At 43.4% G+C, this 22824-nt stretch overlaps 1 protein-coding gene across 5 annotated transcripts in view; it reads right to left on the bottom strand.

Moving 5' to 3' along the window:
- The window catches only part of UGGT2 (UDP-glucose glycoprotein glucosyltransferase 2), a 302913-nt gene that overhangs the window by 68387 nt on the left and 211702 nt on the right, over window positions 1–22824 (bottom strand). For all 5 annotated transcript variants that reach the window (XR_010597726.1, XR_010597727.1, XM_065581050.1 and 2 more), the window contains one exon: window positions 5646–5835. Coding sequence is in view for 3 of the 5 variants with exons in the window: in XM_065581050.1 (XP_065437122.1) it covers window positions 5646–5835 (190 nt within the window). In the remaining 2 variants the exon portion in view is untranslated. The remainder of the gene's footprint in view (window positions 1–5645; window positions 5836–22824) is intronic.

Here is a 22824-nt window from a genome sequence, read left to right as displayed (position 1 = left end):
GCCGGTGAGGATTCGAAGGACTAGGTTGGGGTCCCATGGAGGTGTAGGGTTTCTCACCTCAGGGTAAAGACTGTTGAGGGTTTGGAGGAACCTTTTGGTGAATGGGTGAGTGAATATGGATAATTCGTCTACTTTGTGGTGAAATGCTGTGATAGTGGAGAGATGCACCCTAATCAAGGTCATGGAAAGGCTTGATTTTTTAAGTTGTAATAAGTAGTCCAGTATTAGGAGTAAAGGGGGTAAGATTGCTGCAATTTGTTTTTGTTGGCTCTCTGCATCAAATTGTTTCCATTTGTGCAGGTAGATGGCATGAGTGTTTGTTCTGTGGCTATGTAGCAAAATGTTTTGTACTTCATTTGAACATGTTATTTCAGATCTCTTGAGCCATGGAGTAGCCACGCTTTGAGATGGAGTCTTTAAGAATCTGGATGAAGAATGTGACCGCAGTCCTGCGACAGAAGATGCAACAGCATACATGGTGGGCATACCGATAGCTTGAGAAGATAAGGGTACCAGGTTTGGTGAGGCCACATGGGGGCTATTAGAATTACCCTGGGGTTGTCCTGTCTGATTTTGTAGATCACCCGAGCTAGGAGAGGGGTGGGCGGGAGAGGAGCGCTCTACTTCACAAGAAAGGCATCGCCTAGAGAGTGGCAACCAAGTCCTGCCCTGGAGCAGAACTGTGGGCATTTGGTGTTTTGTGCCACTGCGAGCAAGTCTATCGTTGGGAATCCCCAATGCTTGAAAATGTTTCAAAGCATGTGGGTGTCCAATTCCTACTTGGGGTCCTGGGAGAAATTCCTGCTTAATTTATTTGCTGTGGTGTTCTGGCAGCCAGTTAGGTATTGTGCTGTAATGTGGATATTGTGTCTGATGCACCACTGCCACTGTCTCACGGCTTTTACGCATAGGGAGTTTGATCATGCTTCCCCTTGTTTGTTTATATAAAACATGCAAGCCACATTGTCTGCAAGGATCTGTATCATCTTGCCTTTTATGATCAGTAAGAAATGGGAACAAGCATTGCAAACAGCTCTTAGTTCTAAAAGATTTATGTGCAGAAGAGTTTCCGCAGGGGACCAGCGACCCTGGATAGAGTGTTGGCGTAGGTGTGCTCCCCAACCCAGAAGTGAAGCATCTGTTGTGATGGTCATCATTGGGAGAGTTTGCGTGAAAGGCACCCCTTCACAGATGTTGTCTAATTGTGTCCACCAGAGAAGGGAGTCTTTTATCTTGTTTGATATTGCAAAGCGCTTGTGGGACGTAAACTGAGAGGAGTCAGGCTTGTAGGCACCACATATGGAGTCTTGCATGCTGACAACATACTTCGTGGAGGCCATATGGCCTCGTAGTTGCAGGAACATCCTGGCGGTGACTTGTGAACTGATTTGTACTGTGGAAATCAGGTTGGTTAAGGTGAGGAATTGTCATGGAAGAGAGGCCCTCCCCTCAGGAGAATTGAGGTAGGCTCCAATAAATTCTATTTTTTGTACTGGTGTCAGTGTAGATTTTTGTGCATTTATTTGGAGGCCTAACCTCTTAAAGAGTGCAAGTGTCTGTTCTGTGGACTCTAGAGCCGCTTGTTTTGTCGGTGCTTTCAGCAGACAATTGTTTAAGTATGGAAATATCATAATTCCTTTTCTGCATAGGTAGGCAGCCACAACGGCAAGGACATTCGAAAAAATTCGAGGAGCACCGGATAGGCCAAAAGGTAGGACCTTGTATTGCAAATGGTCCTGTCCTATTGCTTATCGGAGAAATCGCCAATGCGAGGGAGAGATGATTATATGAAAATATGCATCTTGGAAGTTGCGGGCTGAGAACCAGTCCCCCCTTTCTAGCATTGGGATTATGGTGGTTAGTGTGACCATCTTGAAGTATTGTGTTTTTACGAACTCATTGAGACCTTGGAGATCGAGAATGGGTCTTCATCCTCCTGTTTTTTTCTGCATGAGAAAATAATGCAAGTAGAAGCCCTTCCCTCTGTATTTTGTGGGTAGCAGTTATACTGCTCCTAGATTTATGAAATGGGCTACCTCCTGTCACAGTAGATGTTTGTGAGAGGGGTCCCCTGAAGATGGACGGGGAGGGAGGGTGGACGAAAGTAAATGGGATGGAATATCCTATCTTGATTATCTCCAATACTCATCTGACTTTTGTGGTGGACTGCCCAACTGGGTAAAATGGGATAAGACGGTCTGAAAATGTCTGATAGATGGAAATGAGTTCCAGCATTGAAGGATGTGGCGTACTCGAGCCCTCGACCAATACATCAAACTTGCTGTCTGGAGGATGGTTGGTGGGACGTGGCAGCTTGAAGTGGAGGCTGTCATCTTCTTGAAGACCTCTTTTTATGTCCCTGAGGTTTGTACTGCCTGTTTGGTTGTGTATATGGTGTAGATCAGAACCTTTGTGGGTTGTAATATTTGCTGACTTCTCTTGTTCCTAGGGGTATAAATACCCAGGGATTTCAGTGTTGTCCTTGACAGTGAGTAGAGACTCATCAGCTTTGGCCACGAAGAGTTTGGGTCCATCAAACAGAAGATCTTGAACAGTCGATTGCACCTTTCTGGGAATGCCAGAGAGATGCAACCAAGAAGCTCTCCTCATGACTACTGCAGTAGCCTTAGAGCATGCTGCAGTGTCTGCAGAATCCAAGGCAGCCTGCAATGCTGTTCTGGCAATCAGTTGTCCCTCAGAGGCGAGTGATCTGAACTGTTCTTTTTTCTCCGCAGGGAGAAATTCAATAAAATCTGCTAATTTTACATAATTCATATGGTTGTATTTTGCAAGTAGTGCTTCATAGTTGTCCATTCGAAGATGGAGAGTCGCTGAAGAATAAGCCTTATATGGCCAAAGAGGTCAAGCCTCTTCCAGTCTTTGTCATATGATGTATTTTGGGGGAATTGCTGTCTGCCCCATTTGTGGACCGCATCAACAACCAAAGAATTTGGTGTGGGGTGGGAAGAGAGGAAATCTATGCCTCTTGATGGCACATAGTATTTTCTGTCAGACCTCTGACAAGTTGGTGGAATCATTGCAGGGGTCTGCCAAATCAACCTAACCGGTTCCATGATGGCATCATTCGTGGGTAGGGCGATTTCAGATGAAGTCAATGTCTGTAGTATGTCGAGAAGCTTGTGTTGTGCTTCTTGGACTTCTTCTAGGGAGATGTCCAAGGAACTTGCGACCCTCCTATAGAGGTCTTGAAATTGTTTAAAGTTGTCCCCAACATTGGGAGGAGGGGCATGATGGTGTCAACAGGAGAAGATGAAGAGAAGTGGATGGTAGGTTTAACTTCCTGGTCAGAGGGTTCTTTCTATTCTGCAGGGGACTGAGACAGTCCCAGTACCAACGGCGATGGTGATTCATGTGTGCTCTCCCTGGGTGGGCTGGGAGGTTTGCAGTGGTAACAGGGATGTGTCATCCATGGGGTCCAATATAGCCACTGTGGCAGATGACAAGGGTGTTATCCATTGATACCTGTACCATTGGCGTTCTTTGGCCTCAGTATGATAACTTCTGTGTGATGGGGCATGCCCAGCCAGATCGTGAATGGGAGAAGAGTGGTGAGAGGAATAAATCTCCCTGTCGTCATCATCATCCTCGTTGCTCGAAAGAGGGGAGGCTGAGCGAGGTGGAATGGGAAGGTGACTCAGAATTGATCAAGCTGAGGTGATGTCGGTGCCAAAAATAGGCAATTCAGGCATTGAGGAGACTGCCAAAACCTTTTGTAGCAAGAATTGACTCAGTATCGCCAGTGCCACTGAGGTCGTAGCAGACGGTGCTGCTGATCGTGAGGTCGATGTTGGTACAGGAGTGTGCGTAGGTTGCAGTAGTTCGCTGGTAGGTGGCAGCCTGGATTGCAGTTGCGGGGAGCTGCTGGGTGCTTGGTGTCTATTCAGCTCCGGCGGTGCCAAGGCATGGGGTTTCATTTTCCCCTTACTGCCTGTGTCAGAGCTGGCTCGTTTAGAGTCCTTAGCTCTCATGGTACCCATGTTACCGGGGGTGCTGCTACCTCAGTTGTAGAGATTGACGGTGTGGTCAGTACCGACTGAGAATGCCGGTATGGGGAACACCTTTTCTTGGCCATTTCCCATGTTGGTGAAGCCGCAGGATGCTTTTTAGTCACCTTTACAGTTGGATGGTCTGCTGTCTGAGCCTTAGAAGAAGAGCCTCTATCAGAGGCTGCCATAGGTGACTTCTATCCCAAGGGGGTTCTTGCTTCTGGCTCAGACACCAGCCTAAGGGATTTCTCCATTAAGAGTAATTTCAGTTTTAAGTCCCTGGCTTTTCTGGTCCTGGCTTTTAACTTATGACAGTGTGGACACTTTTGCGGAATGCGTGTCTCACCTAGGCTGGGGACACACAGAGTCTCTGTCAGACACTGGTATTGACATCCTATGAGTGAGGCAGCGTTTGAAGCCCAGGGAATCAGGCATGCTCCTGTGGAGAGAATTTTGTTCCCCCCTCGGTTCAATAAAAGCCTATTTCTAATCAAGAAAAAAAAAACAGATTTTTTTTTTTTAAGAATAGTTGGGGACAAACAAACGAAAAAGGATGATTATTAATAAAACTAGAACTAACTGGAGATATTCTTTGCTAAGTAAGCTTTGAGGCGCAGCTAAATGTTCCAACTTGTAGCCAAAGGCAGTAGAGAAGGAACTGGGGGGGAGGGGAAAGGGGGTTGGTCGCATAGCGCCAGATAACCACCTGAAGTGGCGCGAGATGGGACCGCACACATGCGACGCAACCGGGCACTGCTACCATACATCACTGATTACAAGTGCAGGGGCGCACGAACACCTAAAGTGGAGCACCCACAGGGACATCACTCAAGGAAGAATCTACAGTTTATTTTGAAAAAAAATTGTGGTGAATACTGCTAGACAATATAAAATGTGGTAGATGTTACTCTTCCAAATATGTTTACAAATGAATACTCAACACCTCAAGTTTCAAGCCAAGTTAAAAGGAAATGAGAAACAATTTAAATATTATGCATGTGCATTACTAAACTCTACAGATAATAGAGATTAAAGCAGTGATTTCATGGAACAGTGCAATTGGAAAGTTGGTAGCAGAGAGAGTGTGAATTAAACAGTCTCTATTAATGTGGGATATATGAAAACATCTTATAATCCACTGGTGAAACTGATAAAACTCAAATCCTGCAATAGTACACAATTATGAGAACAAAGAACAAAACATGGAAGATCCTGAATAGACTGGAAAATTCAAAACCCAGTTATTGCCAGATGATGAAGCTAAAATTCTCAATAAAAGGAAAGGAAAGGCTAACATATGGAATGCCTTCTTCACTGTTTCAATCCTAACTCAAGAAGATGTGCACTTTCATAAATACACTATTGTTTCAATGTATAAAAGTAACTGCCTGTATTGCTATTATACACTAATAATTTTGCTATTTTTGTATAATGTATTGCTTAATGCTTAGGGTTTTGTTTATTTTATAAAAAAAGAAGGCTGCTGAGAGATTTTGACAGGAGAAGATGGGATTTAAAAGGGGGGAAGATTAACAAAATAATTCACTCAAATATTAAGCATTTATGCAATATTATTATTGGGTTCTGCTTATATGATCCAGCTATAGTTTTCAGAGGTGTTCAGAAATTACTACTTACATCCTGTAAATAAATGTTATCGAGATCATAAGAACTGTTTACTGCTTCAACCAACCAGCTTTCAGGAATGATCATGTTCAGAGTCAAAAGTAGTGTTTCTGGCATTTCTAGGAACTTTGCCACAGGTCCAGAAGGAAAGAGATTATTAGCCCCAGAGGTCAGTTCTGGCTCCAGAACAAAACGATAAAAGCTGTTGAAAATAAGTACATCAAAAGATTACATATTATACAATATGCAGGCTGAGCTTTAAGTACAAGAAAGTTCTTGTAAAAAAACATGTTATAACATAGTGAACATTCTGAATCCATTTAATTTATGAACAATGCTTGAGGGTATGGCAGCTCCATGTACCTGTGAGATGTGTTCATGTAATACCTACCGTTTAACACATCAGCTAAAGAGTAAGCATGGGAGGAATACTTCTCCTCTCACTCATTCTGGCTTGTGAGAGAGAAGATCCCCCTCCTTCCACACTCTCAGTGGTTGGTAAAGTGATGACCCAAGACAGGGAATCTGAAGTGGGAGCAGCAGGAGTAGTCTGGCTGTGGAATTTCTTGGCCTCCCAGAATACCTGCCAGTAGGTGAAGCAGCAGCAGCACCTGACAGAAGAAGAGAATCTCCAAGGAAGACATCCTTGTCACTAGCTCCAACAGAAGAAGGGGTACAGACGAGAGGAGAGACATCTCCCATCCTATCAACTACAGTCCAGAAAAAACAGATCCCAGGAGCAACAAAATGGCCCTGTTGGCTTTCTTTCCCCTGCTGTTACTCCAGAAAAGGAGGATAACAGAGAAGAACAGAACAAGGAAATGGAAAAACTAGAGGTAGTGGACAAATTGGAGATTTCTATGGAGGAAGGGGGAAATTTTATTACTGGGAAAAGTAGAAAACGAAGAAAAAAAGGCAGACAGGCAGACTGGAAAAAGTAGTGTCATAAAGGAAGGAAAAGAAGTATGAGACACTTAGTAGGTCAAAGATATTTAAATTTTTGTATATAAAGTCTGGTGCCAAAATAATGCAATCAAATACTCATTAATGTTGGATTCAGTTGTCAGGATTGGGACAGGTGAAATGGAGCTTGGGAGGCCAGATTTGAGATGGAAGACAAACACAGGATACCAGGATTCTTATGAGTAGGAGAGGGGATAATGAGTTGTTGTTTGAGATGTTGGGGCCCTACCGATTTTGATGGCTTTGGTGCATTTTTAAAATATATATTTAATAGAACATAACTTGCCTCTACCAAATTACAATTACATATTTAGTAATTTTTTGGAAGGGGGGAAAGGGGAGAAGAAGAGGGCAAGCATAAACAATATATTTCCCAAACTATCTTAAAGTTTTCTAGAATGCCCTTCATCTCAGGCCACCAGAGGAGTTGTTCCAACTGTAGAAGCTCCCCAGTAACTGATTATTAGTATTAAGACAACAACTTGACATAATATATTGATTAGTCCCAAAACAATTATATGTCTGATTTTCCCTTTAGAGAAAAAAATCAATTTGTATTCTGGTCATTTACCAGATTATCAGGGTGGGTTGAAGGAGGGGAGAAGATATTAACAGAAAGAAAATTAACAGGTAAGAAATTTCTCATTCTGTTGCCCTGCTTATCTCCTCATTCATCTCTAGTGGGAAGTATCAAGCAGTGATAACACAAATTGCAAACTGTCATAAATATAAAGGGAAGGGTAACCACCTTCCTGTATACAGTACTATAAAATCCCTCCTGGCCAGAGGCACACAATCTTCTTACCTGTAAAGGGTTAAGAAGCTCAGTTAACCTGACTGACACCTGATCCAAAGGACCAATAAGGGGACAAGATACTTTCAAATCTGGGAGGGCGTGTGGGGGGGAGGGAGGGAAAGACTTTGTTCTGTCTGTTCCGTGTGGCTCTTGCCGGAGACAGATCAAGAAAACAAGCAATCCAACTCCTATAGAATTAGTAAGTACTAGCAAGTGAATGCATTAGCTTACTTTTATTTTGACTTGTGATTTTCTCTGTGCTGAGAGGAAGGTGTATTCCCGGTTTTCTTTTTGTAACTTTAAGGTTTTGTTCAGAGGAAAATCCTCTGTGTTTTGAATCTGATTGTCCTGTGAGATTATTTTCCATTCTAATTTTACAGAGGTGCTTCTTTTACCTTTTTTCTTTCTAATAAAATTCTGGGTTTTTTAAGAATCTGATTGGGTTTTTTAGTGTCCTAAAAAACCCAAGGTTGGTCTGTGCTCATCTTGTTTATTCTCAAGCCTCCCCAGGAAAGGGGGTGTAGGGCTTGGGGGGAGATAGGGCTCTAAGTGGCCCTCCCTAAATGTTTGTTTGAATCACTTGGTGGTGGCAGTGTTTACCTAATCCAAGGTACAAGGGCGAATTTGTGCCTTGGGGAAGTTTTAACCTAAGCTGGTAGAAATAAGCTTAGGGGGTCTTCATGCAGGTCCCCACATCTGTACCCTAAAGTTCAGAGTGGGGAGGGAACCCTGACACAAAAACTCCACAAAGAAACTGGCGATATACAGGTATCTTTTTAAATTATGCTATGGGGAAGCAAGCAGAGCATATCTTTAAATCCTTTGGCTTTACTGGAGACAGTCACAAAGCTGACTAGGAAAGGGTTCTGGCTATGTTTGATTAATATTTTATACCCCAGAGAAATACGGTTTATGAAAGAGCATGTTTTCACCAGAGAACTGAAGAACCAGGGGAGAACGCTGAACATTTTATAAGAGCTCTGTGTGCATTGGCTGAAACCATGATTTTGGGAACGCAAAACACGAAAGTATCAAAGACAGGCTGATTATTGGGTTAACTGATAAAAACCTTTCACAGCAGCTACAACTGAAGACAGATTTAATTCTAGCCACAGCTATACAGACAGCAAAAGCAGTCAGAATTAGTCAAACAGAACAAAAGGCAGGAGCACCTTGAAAAACCTGAAACTAGCTTAGAAGCTTGAGAAACTTGAGTAATAGACACTTGAGTATTAAAAGTCATTATCATAAAACCCTTAAGGAAAGGAGAGAGAACTCCCAGGCTTAGAGGGACAAATTCAGCCTACATGCACAAGGTATGGAAAAAGCCATATCCCAGGATATGATGAATCTCCAGCCAGAGGCACACGGTGTAATAAATCCATGAGATATGGAAATTTTGCAGTTGTTTGCCACACCAAACAGTAAGGGAGTTGGACTCATATTACAGACAAGCAGATCCTAGAAACAATGGCTCTTATCACTTATGATGATATAGAACCTGCCTAGAGAGTGAAAATGAATATTCATGGACAGACTATTGAGTTTAAAACTGACTCAGGAGTTGACATTACAGTCATCTCAAAAGGGACTTACAATCACCTTCAACCCCTCCCAGAGATGAAGTCATCTGACACAGCTAGTTTTGACTAGCTCTGGAGGTATTCTGAACTGCATGGGCCAGTTCAGAACTTACGAAGACAAAAGCTATGCATTCAGAGTGTGTGAGATCAGAGGACCAGAGACCAACAGCCCTTTCAGCTGTAGTGTAGCAGCCATGATGGACCTAGTAAGAAAGATGGAAGAACTTGATGGAATATTTGGTAATACTGAACTTTTGCAAGGAGATCCAATACAAATAATCTTAAAAGACAATGCTGAACCATGTACAGAAGAACCTCAGAGTTATAAACACCTCAGGAATGGAGGTTGTTCATAACGCTGAACAAAACGTTATGGTTATTCTTTCAAAAGTTTACAACTGAACATTGACTTAATACAGCTTTGAAACTTTACTATGCAGAAGAAAAATGCTGCTTTTAACATCTTAATTTAAATGAAACAAGCATAGAAACAGTTTCTCTACTTGTCAAATCTTTCTTTTTAAAATTTCCCTTTTTTTAGTAGTTTAACATGGTACTGAACTGTATTTGCTTTCTTTCTTTGTCTCTGCTGATGATGATTGCGTACTTCTGATTCCAAATGAGGTGTATGGTTGACTGATTTGTTCATAACTCTGACGTTCTATAATAGTGTACACATACATCTTGCATGATTCCTATCCCGTTACTTTACAAAGAGAATGGAGCATAATCGAGAAAATTACTGCGCCAACAGCAAGATGTGCCTCAATAGCACTAGTTATGAAGAAAAATGGAAAAATACATATCTGTGCAGGTCTTAAAAGATCTAAGAAAAATATATCCTCCCAATACTGGATGACTTCCTCCCAGTAGTGAAAGGAGCTACGGCACATGTGTCAAACTCAAGGCCCGCGGGCCACATCCGGCCCGCCATACAACTATATCCGGCCCGCGAAATCATTTTATATATCTGTTTTTAATGGCCCTGTGATATGACGCCCCAATAACACACACTACAAATCCCATGATGCAGTGCAATTGCCGCCAACGGCAAGCCGCGGTTCAAGTTCGCGGTCTGTTGATGTATACAACGCTAATATCAAATCAAAGCTAGACCCCAACAATGGCCAAGAGAAAACTTGATTCTGAAAACCGAGGCTTTCAAAGCCGGTGGGAGAATGAGTATATGTTTACTGAAATTGCAGGTAAACCAGTGTGTCTCCTTTGCGGGAGTAATATCGCTGTAATGAAGGAGTATAACCTAAGACGGCACTACAAGACGAAACATGAGAACAAATTCAAAAACCTGAGCGCAGGACAGAAGCTACAAAAAGTAGAGGAGTTGAAGAAGAATTTGACATCCCAGCAGACGTTTTTCACCAAAGCAAAATCACAAAGTGAAGCTGCTGTGAAAGCAAGTTTCATTGTGGCCGAAGAGATCGCCAAATCAGGACGGCCGTTTACCGAGGGGGAATTCGTAAAGAATTGTATGATGAAAGTGTGCGACGTCCTTTGTCCAGATAAAACGCGAGCGTTTGCAAATGTAAGCCTCAGCAGAAACACTGTTGCTAATCGGGTTTGTGAGATGGCGACTGATTTGAAAACACAGTTGATTGAAAGAGCAAAAGATTTTGTTGCATACTCCCTTGCCGTGGATGAAACTACTGACGCGACTGACACTGCACAGCTGGCGATATTTATCCGTGGTGTGGATTCCAATTTGTGCGTAACAGAGGAAATACTGGACATTAAATCGATGCACGGGACAACGAAAGGAGAAGACATCTTTGGAAATGTATTTCAAAGTGTAACCGACATGAAACTGCCGTGGGAAAAACTCGTTGGACTTACAACAGATGGCGCACCTGCTATGTGTGGTGAAAAAAATGGACTGGTGGGAAGGATGCGCTCAAAGATGCGGGAGGAGACCTGTGCCGGTGAGTTGACAGTGTATCACTGCATCATACACCAGGAATCGCTGAGTGCTAAAGTCCTAAAAATGGATCATGTGATGAACACTGTAACACAAACCGTCAACTTTATCAGAGCCCACGGTTTAAATCACCGCCAATTCCAATCTTTTCTGCGGGAAATAGATAGCGAGTTTGGCGATATGCCATATCATACGGAGGTCCGGTGGCTAAGTCGGGGAAAAGTTCTCAAAAGACACTTTGAGCTGCGAGAGGAAATCTGCCAGTTCATGGACAGTAAGGGGAAAGACTGCACAGTTCTGCGGGATGAAAAGTGGAAATGTGAGTTGGCGTTCCTGGCTGACATAACGTCGCATCTTAGCGCTTTAAACCTTCAACTCCAGGGACGGGAGCACATAATAACCGATATGCATGATGCAGTGAAGGCATTTCAAGTGAAGCTGCGCTTATGGGAGACACAAATGCACCAATGCAACTTGTCTCACTTTCCCTGTTGCCAAGTAATACGGAACCAAGAAAGTGCCACAGTTTTCCCAAATGCCACCTTTGCTGAAAAACTCAGCGCGCTGCGCACTGAGTTCGCACGGCGCTTCAGTGACTTTGAGGCACAGAAAAGTAACTTCGAGCTGCTTCGCAACCCATTTGCAGTCGATGTGGAAACCGCACCTGTAGAAATGCAGATGGAGCTGATAGAACTGCAATGTAACGGGACACTGAAGGCAAAGTACGACACTGCGGGGCCAGCACAGTTCACTCGCTTCATTCCTGAAGCAATGCCGCAGCTCCGCCAACATGCGGCTCGAATCCTGTCCATGTTTGGCAGCACATATCTGTGCGAGCAGCTGTTCTCTGTGATGAAAATTAACAAAACGTCACACAGGAGTCGCCTCACTGATGAACACCTGCAATCGATCCTGAGAATCTTCACAACACAGAACCTAACCCCAAACATAAACGAACTTGTTGCAAAGAAAAGACTCCAAGTATCAGGCTCTGACTAAATAGGACAAGAAAATGGAATGTTATGATTTGTTATGATTATACTTTTGCTTTAAATTCAATTTTTTATTTATATTTTCAGATTTTTTAATATTCCAGCATGTACAGATTTTGAATGTATTGTATTGACAGGATATTTTTTTATGAAGAGCAAAATATTTTAAGTTGAAATGTATTTATTTTGGAATGATATCCTGTATTTTGGTTCATATTAATGGTTAAAAAACATAAATATTTAGTCTGTTAAATAAATGGTTATACTGTTCGGCCCGCGAGTTTTGAGTTTTGGCCCCCTGTGCAATTGAGTTTGACACCCCTGAGCTACGGTATTCTCCAAGATAGATGCCTTAAGCAGATTCTCGCAAATTAAAGAAAATACTAAACTGACTACATTTATCACACCCTTTGGGAGATTTTGCTTTTGAAGATTACCAGTACACTTAAAATTTTCGAGAAAAAGATTACAGAACCATTAATGAACCCAAATGCAGTTGTTGGTAGGTAGGTATTCTGATATATAATTCTTCAATGGAAAAACACAACAAAACCCTCAACGAGTCCTAAACCCAGTCAGTCAGTCTGGACTGATGCTAAGCAAGGAAAATGTATTTTCTGCTTACCCCATATCAAGTTTTTGGGACAAATGATAAACAAAGACGGAATGAGTTCTAGTCCTGAGAAAGTAAAAATTTGAGAATTGAATGCATCAACTAATGTACCACAACTGGGACATATACTGGGGATGTAAATTACCTTGCTTGATACCTACAAGACCTTTCTACAGTGACAAATCACTGAAAGAATTGTTAAAGTCCAACAAATCTTGGCTCTGGGGGCAAAATTCAGAAAATGCTTTAAAAAAGGTAAAAGAAATCTCAACAGCTCCAGTTCTCAAGTACTACAATGGCCACAATGGTCAGTGTGGATGCAATCAGCTATGGCCTAGGTAGTGTATTGTTGCAACGGTATGGCTCATTTTATTCTCACACACTTACAGGAGCTGAAAAAATGATATGCACAGACTGAAAAGGAGTGCCTGGCAAGCATATGGGCATGTGAGCACTGTTACAGATGTTGGTGTGGACTGGATTCATTTACAGTGATACCAAACTGTCGGAGAAAAACAGAGTTCTCACTCTCTTTTTGGGTGCAGCAAGTCAGTCCCTGTCAGTTCTTGCTCTACTTCCACAAGATCATAAACCGCTTGTAAACCTCCTCAACGAAAAAGACCTGGATCAAGCACAACTGAGATGCCAATACCTGATGCTAAGGAAATTCTGGTAGTAGCAGATACACTGTCACAGAGCCCAGCATCACACTCAACTACCCGTGAGCTCAAAGATGACATAAAGGAGTATGTGGATGCTGTGGACACATACAGACCAATGTCAGAAAAGAGACTACTCCAGCTACAAAAAGTGACCTCAACAGACACACAACTTCAGGAAGTTGTAAGTTACATTCAAGGCGGCTCGCCCAAGTATCTAAAGGACACTAAAGAAGTGACCAGAGACTACTTTGCAGTGCCTGGACAATTAAGTCAAATTGATTCACGAATAAAGCCATTGAAATTCCAAATGAAATCAGAGAAGTCCTAAACCTCATTCGTGAAGGACATCAAAGATTAATTAAATGCCGAAAATGGGCCAACCAGTCACTGTGGCAGCTGGACATCAGCAAGGACAAAGAATAAAGTATCTGCATGTGAACATTACAGAATAAACAGACCAACATAAGACAAAGAACTTTTAATAACAACATAAAGAACGTTTAATAACAACACTTCTACCAGATAGACCTTGAAAGAGACTAGCTGCGGATTTATGTGAATTTGAAGGACATCGTTACCTGGTCATCGTGGACTATTTTCCCAGGTATATAGAAATAATGTACTTAAAAGACATAAATATGTTGCAGTGTTACTGAGAAACTGAAGTGCACTTCACTTCAGTATTTCAGGACAACTAGTGACAGACAACGGACCACAATTCACTGCAGCAGAATTTAAGTCATTCTAAATAAAATATAATTTTGATCATATTACTAGCAGCACACATTACCCACAAGTGACTGGAGAAGCTGGGAGAGCTGTACAGACAGCCAAGAAAATCCTGCAGAGGAAGATCCATGCCTTTGTCTTCTGAGTTACTGATGGTGGCTACTGGATACAGTCCAGCACAACTCCTGATGGGAAAACAACTCAGAAGTCCTGTTCCAGCTTTGGAAAAGAACGTATTTCCAAAGTGGCCAGACATGAAGAGAGTAGACAAATTGAATAAAAAGGCTAAAAGAGCTTATGAACACTTTTACAACAGACATCACGCAGAGAACTGTCAGGTGTAGAACCTAGTGACCATGTTCATACAAATTGGATAGAGAAAAAGGATGGACAACTCCAGCTATAGTAAAGAACAAAAATTCACTGCTGCATCATGTGTGATCGAGACCGACAGTGGAGACTTCAACAGAAACTGTCAACATCTACAGTTCCTCATAAACAAAGCAAACTCTACAGATGACAGATGTAGAACAAGAAGATGACTCAAGGATTCCAAAGCGACCACAGCCAGTCATTGGAACTAATGAAATCTAAATGACTAAGATGTTACACGTTCAGGTAGGATTCTGAAGATCAAATGGGAAGACAGGTGCACCAATATCAGTGTTCTGGAAGTGACAAAGACCACCAGTATCGAGGCAATGATCATCCGTCAGCAATTCCACTGGACTGGTCACGTTGTCCGGATGCCAGACCATCGTCTCCCAAAACAGGTCCTGTTCTCTCAGCTGAAAGAAGGGTACCGTAACATAGGTGGACAACGGAAGCATTATAAGGACTTGCTGAAGGACAACCTAAAAAAATGTAATATTGACATTGATAACTTGGGAGACACTTGCCCAGGACCGCTTAAAATGGAGTGAAGTCATACGTGATGGTCCCCTGCATTTTGAACTTGCTCGCTGACAAGCCGAAGACAACAAGAGGCACAGGAGGAAGGAAAGACTGGTTTCCAGTCATGGTCAACAGCCTCCTGCTGAGCCTGAAAACATCTGCCCTCATTGTAATACAACTTGTGGTTCAAGAATTGGCTTTATTAGCTACCTGAGGACCCATAACTTCCATGGAAGATGATTCTACTCGGTAACGAGTGATCGCCCTTCATACTAACATATTATGCTTTGATGGCTCAATCCATCAGAGAGCTAATATTTTAAGAAGACTAATAATTATATGGACTCATAAGTAGCCATTACTGAATTAATTTTGGTGAACTATGACTGAATTACAATGGAATTAGCCATGCTCCCTTGTCTAGAGTAGATAATTTTATTTTGGCAGAAAAAGGGCTGATTTCATTGCAAAACTTTATTTTTCCCCAGAACAAAAAAGTGTCATATTTGTGATGGTGTTTAATCTAAAATATTACTGGCTAACACTGCTACAGTTTTTGGTCATTTGGATACAGAGAAAATTATGATTACCATTGTTCAAATCAACACAAGAGATCATCATACAACACCAATCACAGAGATTTCCCTCAATTCTGATGAAATGTAACTGAAGGTTCTTCAAGACGTGTGATCCCTATCTGTATTCTACTGAGGGTTATGTGCATGTGCCATGAGCCCAGAGCTGGAGCTTTTCAAAGAAGTATTGCTCGGCTGTCCGCACATGCACCCTTGCATTGCCTCGTGGTTTCACCCGAGGCTATAAAGGGTGGGGCAGACTGTCCACGTTTCCACTTCCTTCTCCACCACAAACTTACAGAGGGGAAGGAGTGTGGGATTGGAATACAGATAGGGTCCACACATCTCGAAGAACCTCCAGTTACAGCTAAATAACCTCCTCTTTGAAAGAGAGATGGTCCCTCTTGTATTTCTCTGAGAGGGAGAGGAAGATGGCAGAACTGTAGAACGGAGACCGCTGAGCTGAATGAGGCATCTGTCACAGAATCATATACCAGAGCATAGTGAGAGGAACAGGTGTGTACTGAACTCCACATGGCCCCTTTACATGGCAGCAAGGGGCACATCATGGAGCGTGGCTGTTGTTGATGTTTACACTCTCATGGAATGGGCTTGTATCTCATCTGGTGGGGAGCACCCTGACAACTGATAGCAGCACGTAATGCACCCTGAGCCCCACTTAGTCTCTGGGTGGAAATGGCCTGTCCTTTAATTCTCTCCGCTATGGCAACAAATAGCCTGGGAAACTTCTGGAATGGCTTTGACTTTGTAGGTAAAAGGTCAGGGCCCTACGCACATCGAGGGAATGAAGCCGCCGTTCCTTGTTCAAAACGTGCGGTTTTGGAAAGAAGGTAGGCAGATGTATGGGTTGGTTGAGGTGGAATTGGGAAACCACCTTTGGCAGAAACTTGGGATGCAGTCATAGTGAGACCTTGTCCTTATGGAATGCGGTGAAACTGAGGTTTGCCATCATGGCTCCCAGCTCACCAACCCTCCTCGCTGAGGTAATAGCAACAAGGAAAGTGACCTTCATGGACAGGAGAGAGACAGGACAGAAGGCCAGCAATTTGCAGGGAGAGTTCATTAAAGAGGTAAGGATTCGTTTGAGGTCCCATTGGGGAGCCCTGGGCTGAATGGGCAGATATTTACATTAAAAGGGCCTTCCTGAATCGGGTGGTCAAGGGGTGGGTAAAAATTGAATGACCTTCCCACAGGAGGATGGAAAGCACTAATGGTGGCTGCATGCACTCTGATAGAGCTGAGAGTGAGTCCCAAGGTTTTCAGGTGGAGGAAATAGTCTAAGAGTATGGAGATCTTGTGACATTCCCCTGGTGTTATCTGGACCGGTGATCTGCTAGGTCACTCCAATCCTTGACTCTGGGAGCCAGCCTTACCCTGCTCTGCTGTAGGAACCCCCACTCCTGGGCTGTTCACGCACAGCCTCTGGCATGTAAGCTACTCCTTGGATTGTGCAACCGAATGACACTAGCCAACATCTCCGGTCCCAGAGGAACCCTAGGAACCTCCGTCTTGCAGTGTCCCGTTATGCCCCCTGGACACTGCAAGCTTATATGAGTTCGTCAATTTAACAAAGAAATTGATATGTACCAGGCTTGTTATCCCAAGGGGAGTCTCTGACATGCTTCAAACCAAACACACTACTTCAGGTAGAATAAACAAACAGATTTATTAACTACAAAGATAGATTTTCAGTGATTATAAGTGATAGGCAAAATGTCAGAGTGGTTACCAAAAGAAAAGAAAATATAAGCACGCAGTCTAAACTATCAACCCTATTAGACTGGGCAGCAACTAGATTAAGCAGTTTTTCTCACACAACTGGTTGTTGCAGTCCTTAATATACAGGTTTGTTCCTTAAACCTGGGCCAGTCTCCTGTGTTGGAATCTTGTCTTCTTCTCAGTGTCTTGGTTGCTTGTAGCATAGGTGGGGGGCAGGAGAAGGGCCAGTATGTGTCCACTTTGTCTATTTTATACCCTCAGTCCAGGTGCTTGGGGAGCACAAATCCAGGCATGTCTGGGAGGCATTGCTGAGTCTCTCCAAGCAAGGTTGAGCAATTCCCCTGGTGTGGCCTCATGCAGGTGAGTCATTGTATTGTAGCTCCCTTGCTGGACAATGGCTGTTGATAGGTTGTTTGATAGCCCGCATAGCCGTTGGTTACTTTCCTTGCTGTTGCCTCTGGGGAGCTAATATCTGGCTGATTCCCCAACTTACAGCAAGTTTTAGTGACAACCATACAACACAATTCTCATAACTTCATATGCATTAATGATACACATAAATGGATACAGAAATGACTTTTAGCAGATCATAACCTTTCCCCTGATACCTTACAAGGCATGCTTTATATGTAAGATCACAATTATATGAAAATGAGGAATATGGGGGTTACAGTATGCTCCCCCAAAGTATAGAATGTCACAGATTCAGGGGCAAGACCTTGCTGTAGGACCCAGGAGTGAAGCATGTCCATTTGGCCTGATAGGATCACCTTGTGGAGTCTTTTTGGCTACTGGAGAGGACATCTTGAACTGCCAATGAACATTCTTGTGCTAATAGAGGTGTCAATCCAAAAATCACGCTGTCCAGTGTAGCGTCCATGGATTGGAAGCCTAAGTCTGCTGTTGTATTGTGTCAGCCATTCCGGAAAGGTCTGTAGCGGGAGTGAACATTGTTTCAGCGTGCAGAGAAGAAGAGGGAACCAGAATTGGTGAGACCAGAACAGAACAATCAGAACGATCGTCACTCTCTCCCACCTGAGTTTGTGGAGGATAATGTGGGTGGGTGGCAGGAACCCGCGGCCAGCACATCCCTTGCCCACGCCACTTACCGCAGCCCCCATTGGCCTGGGACGGCGAACTGTGGCCAGTGGGAGCCACTATTGGCCAAACTGGCCGATGCGGCAGGTAAACAAACTGGCCCAGCCCGCCACGGTGCTTATCCTGGCGAGCCGCGTGCCAGAGGTTGCCGACCCCTGGTGTAGTTTGTCCGGTCTGACCAATTGAAAACTACAGTGTCACCCAGTAGTGGGCACAGAGTTCTCCCCGGAGCAATACTGGGTGCACTTGGTACCGGTGTGAGATGATTGGTATGCCTCAGCGACCAAAGATGTCAGTGATTATTCTGTTGTGCAACTCCCATTCGTGGTCAGTTGCAAAATTCTTGCTGAGAGAATCTGCAATCACATTCTGGGTGCCATGTAGGTAGGCTGCTGACAAAATAATATGGTGTTCGATGCACCATTCCCAAAGGGGAATCGCCTCCATACACAGTGCTGGGGACCTCACGCCCCCTTGTTTATGTATTATACTGTGGTGGTGCTGTCTGACATGACGAGGATGTGGCACTAGCAGATAGCTGGTAAGAACACGTTATGCTTTGCGTACAGCTCAAAGTTTGAGAATGTTTATGTGCATCCTGGCCTCTCGCATGGACCAGGTGCCTTGTGTCATGTGATTGCCAATGTGAGCACCCCAGCCTGAAAGTGACGTGTCTGTTATGACTGTCATTGTTGGTGAGGATGGGAGGAAGCACATCCCAAAGCAGTTTTGTATCTGGTCTGTCCACCACTGAAGAGAAGAGATGACCTCCGGTGGAACATTGAATATGGTGTCCATGGATTGGTGCATAGGGGAATAAACTCTTTGAAGCCATAGTTATAGACAGCGAAGATTCAGGCAGTTGAAGAGTGTGATGTATGTGCACTCTGCCAAGTGCCCTAGGATGGAGAGACAGGTCCTGGCTGAGACCAAAGGATTGGAGGTTATAAGGCTATTTGGTCCAGTAGGCTCAGGAATCTGTCCTGTGGCAGATAAGCTCATGTGCAGGCCAAATTGATATGCGTTCCTATGAATTCCATGGACCAAGGTACAAAGTTAATTTTTTGATATTGATGCTCACTCCTAGGGAGGAGAGGAGAAGAAGAAGATGAGGCATTGATGCTCGAGCTTCCTCTTTTGCCAGCAGCCAGTTGTCCAGGTATGGGAAAACAAGAATTCCATGACATTGTAGGTGAGCTGCTACCATAGAGAAAACACTTGTAAAAACTCAGAGCGGTGGTAAGTCCGAATGGGAGAACCCTGTATTGGAAGCAGTTGAAGAATGGCATCACTGATTGGTAAGGCCACCCTTGGCAGTGAAGAATGTCTAGTAACTGGTGCTGACTGTCTTGCACCTCTTCCAGTGGTATCACAAGAGCATTGGCTATTCTCTGTAGTTCTTGAAACTGACGATAGTCATCTGGCAGGGAGGAAGATGTCAAGGATACAGCAGTGTCTGGAGATGATGAAGTGACTCTCTCTGGATACGCTGGTACTGGATTGATTGGTGCATCATCTAACGCCATTTCTGAATGTCTACTGGATGAAGGGTGGGACGGTGAAACAGGGGAGTCCTCCTGAGTCGAACGAGACTGTTCCAAGAGTGACTATTGGGGCTATAAGCTCCAATATGGCCAACCTGGTTGATCCTGCTGTTGTTGTACTTGTGCCCAAGGAGCTGGTATACAGCTCCTTGGGTAAGGCAAGGGAGAAAACTGTCACAGAGCCATCGGAACCCTCTGGTAGTCATGTTCTGGAATGGACGTGACAGACTGTGCTGAACGTCTGGGTCCTCAGATTCAGAGGAGTCGGAGTCTTGCATGAATGGCAGTGCCAACGGAGCCACTAGAATGGGATGCATTGGAGAGGTATGGTCAGCAGGAGGTAGATGTAATGCAGGAGATGGTGCTCTCTGCAGAGTTGAGTGCCCTGGAACAGGCAGAGACCTCGCTCCTTCCAGAGTGAACAGTTCGTCAGGGCAGGAGTGCTTCTGATTCTCCCCAGAGTCTATGGGATTCTCCCCTGGTCTCTTGACAGGACTGGAACTGGTAAAAGTGCCTGTCTCGGAAACTAAAATTCATGGAATGCCGGCAGAGCCAAGGCAGGAGGGATACACGGGGATCCGGTGCCAGGCAAGCAGAGTGGCCTCTCATCACTCTAGTGTGTCTTGCAGTGTGTAGCTCCTCTGTGGCCGGAACAGCATCCTTCTTGGATTTAGAGGAAGACTTACTGCCATGCTTATGCACATGCTTCCATGGCTCATGGCTAGGCCCCAATGCGGGGTCCATAGCACTGGTATTGGCAGATCCTGATGGAGGCTCCACAGTAGGGGGAGCACTCTTGGATTGCTCAGGCTGATATATGGGGTGAGGGTTGTTCCCTGGCCAGGATCTGATTTCAGAGCCATGGCTACCTCCATGAGGTGCTTCTTGAGGCGGAGAGCTCGGCTTCCTGCATACAAGCAGGGAAGGAAAGGCAGATACTGCACCTGGAGGCAATGTGGGCTTCCCCCAAACAGTACAAACAGCATTGGTGTTTGCTGCTGATGGAAAATGAACAGGGGCAGAAAGCATAGACTTTGAATCCTGGCATCTTTAGCATAATCCACTACCTAGACACAGGAGCTGGGGTTGGGGAGGATGTTTGGCAGGAAAAACCGCTGAAGTGGAGTCCTAAGTTTTTAATTAAAAAAAAAACTGCTAGGAATTACCAAAGTACAACAAAAAACAATAAAATCCTAACTATGAACAAAAATAAGAACTGTTTTTGAAAATGTGTCACTAAGAACAAGAGGTCAGCAGAAGCTCCAACTCAGACCATGTGGCGGTGAGAAGGAACTGGAGCTGCAGAAGGTCCACCTCGCCCTTTATCACCTCAGGCGAAACCATAAGGCAATACAAGGACACATGCGTGGACAGCTGAGCAATGATACTTTGAAATGCTCTGGCTCCAGGTGCCTGTGCATAACCCTCGGTGGAATATAGTAGGGACCATCACTTGAAGGAGGAGGAAATAATTAAAATCACAATGAACCAAACTATGTTTCACACAGTGAATAAAACACTGTTAAATAAAAGTATTAATATCCTTTTGAGATTTTTACTCTCCCCTTCAAACACTTTGGACTCCCTAATAATCCACGGTAACTTAAATTTTTCAAAGATCCATGTTATTAATATCTGAAAGGACTAAGTGTGACAATATGTTTAAAGAAGAATCCCAGATGTCTTAAATATCAGACACAATTTTGGCATTCCTTATATTTGTTTCACTTTTTATATATTTAATATTTGTAGATACATTTTTGTTTGAACTTTGGTGATGGAGACTTTTCAGGCATCACAATTAAATCCTTACAAAAGCAGATGCTTGATTGTTAATTCAAACCAAAAGTATTACAAATTCATCACTTTTAGAACATATGTGTTAATGGGAAAGCCAAAAGAAGACAGGAGACTAGGTTGGAGGCAGAATATTCACCAGAAGAATGAGACCATTTTGTATATGTGAGCAAGTTCAAATTGGCCTAGCAATTATGAAGCCCTACAATTATTTATTTCCTGCAAAGAACCTATTTTATGCCTGAAAGAATGCACAAAAACAAGGGAATTCAAAATATTGTAACAAATGATTTAATTATTTTGGTAGTGACCCAGCTTCCTGATTACTATATAAAATTAAAGCAGAAAACAAAGAAGTGGACCTAATTATGGGTTACACAAGGTAGGTAAGGTAATATCTTTTATTGGAGAAACTTCTGTTGGTGAGAGACACAAGCTTTGGAGTACTTTAATGTTATCGTTTAGTTAAACAAAAGTACCAGAAACTCCATACCAATTAGTTATGCTAAGAGAACAACTGAGTCAAGAAGACTTAAATTGGCAATCTTGCACTTCAATTTAGGGAGGGTGAAGGAGAAGCTATTTCCAAAATGGATATTTTCCAAAGAAAACATTTTCCATATGAATGATTCCATACTCAAAGTATAAATTTCTGTAGGTCCACGTGTGAAGTCTTGCCAAGGATGCAAAGTCTATGCAGAATGCTAGCAGACCTAGAGCAGCAGAGACCAATGAACTGCTAGAGGCCTATATCTTTAGAGAAGACTCCAGCTATAATAAGGTCTTCTTTACCCCCCAAAGTGAGTTATCATTTGGAGTGGATGTAGACAGCTATTTTTCACTTTAATCTTTCATCAGGCAAGAATGAAGTGATGCTTATCAGAAGGGGGAAATGCATTTAAGAACTAGCTGAGACATTCCTTCTACCTTCCACTGTAGACCTAAAGCCACCATTTGTGAAAGTGGTGCCAACTCTTTGGGTCCTATCTGACTCCCCACTAAACATGGATGACCAGACAGCATCAGTATCTAAAAAAGTCTTTTTTCACCTCTGGCTCACTAGGAAACTTCCATCCCTTTCTCAGAGATGAAGACCTGGCCACACTGATCCATGAATCTGTCACCTCCAGGTTGGATTACTGTAATTCACTGTATCTGAAACTGAATGTGAAGACAATTCACATATTCCAGCAAGTACAGAATGTGGCTGCCCTCTTTTGCACGGCTTAGAGTACTGTGAGCAATCAGACCCATGCTTCAGCCCCTTAACTA

The sequence above is a fragment of the Chrysemys picta genome, chromosome 1, assembly GCF_011386835.1.
Source record: "Chrysemys picta bellii isolate R12L10 chromosome 1, ASM1138683v2, whole genome shotgun sequence".
Taxonomy (NCBI): domain Eukaryota; kingdom Metazoa; phylum Chordata; order Testudines; family Emydidae; genus Chrysemys; species Chrysemys picta.
Note: the sequence above shows the minus strand (reverse complement) of the source record. Positions and strands in the feature narration are given on the sequence as shown.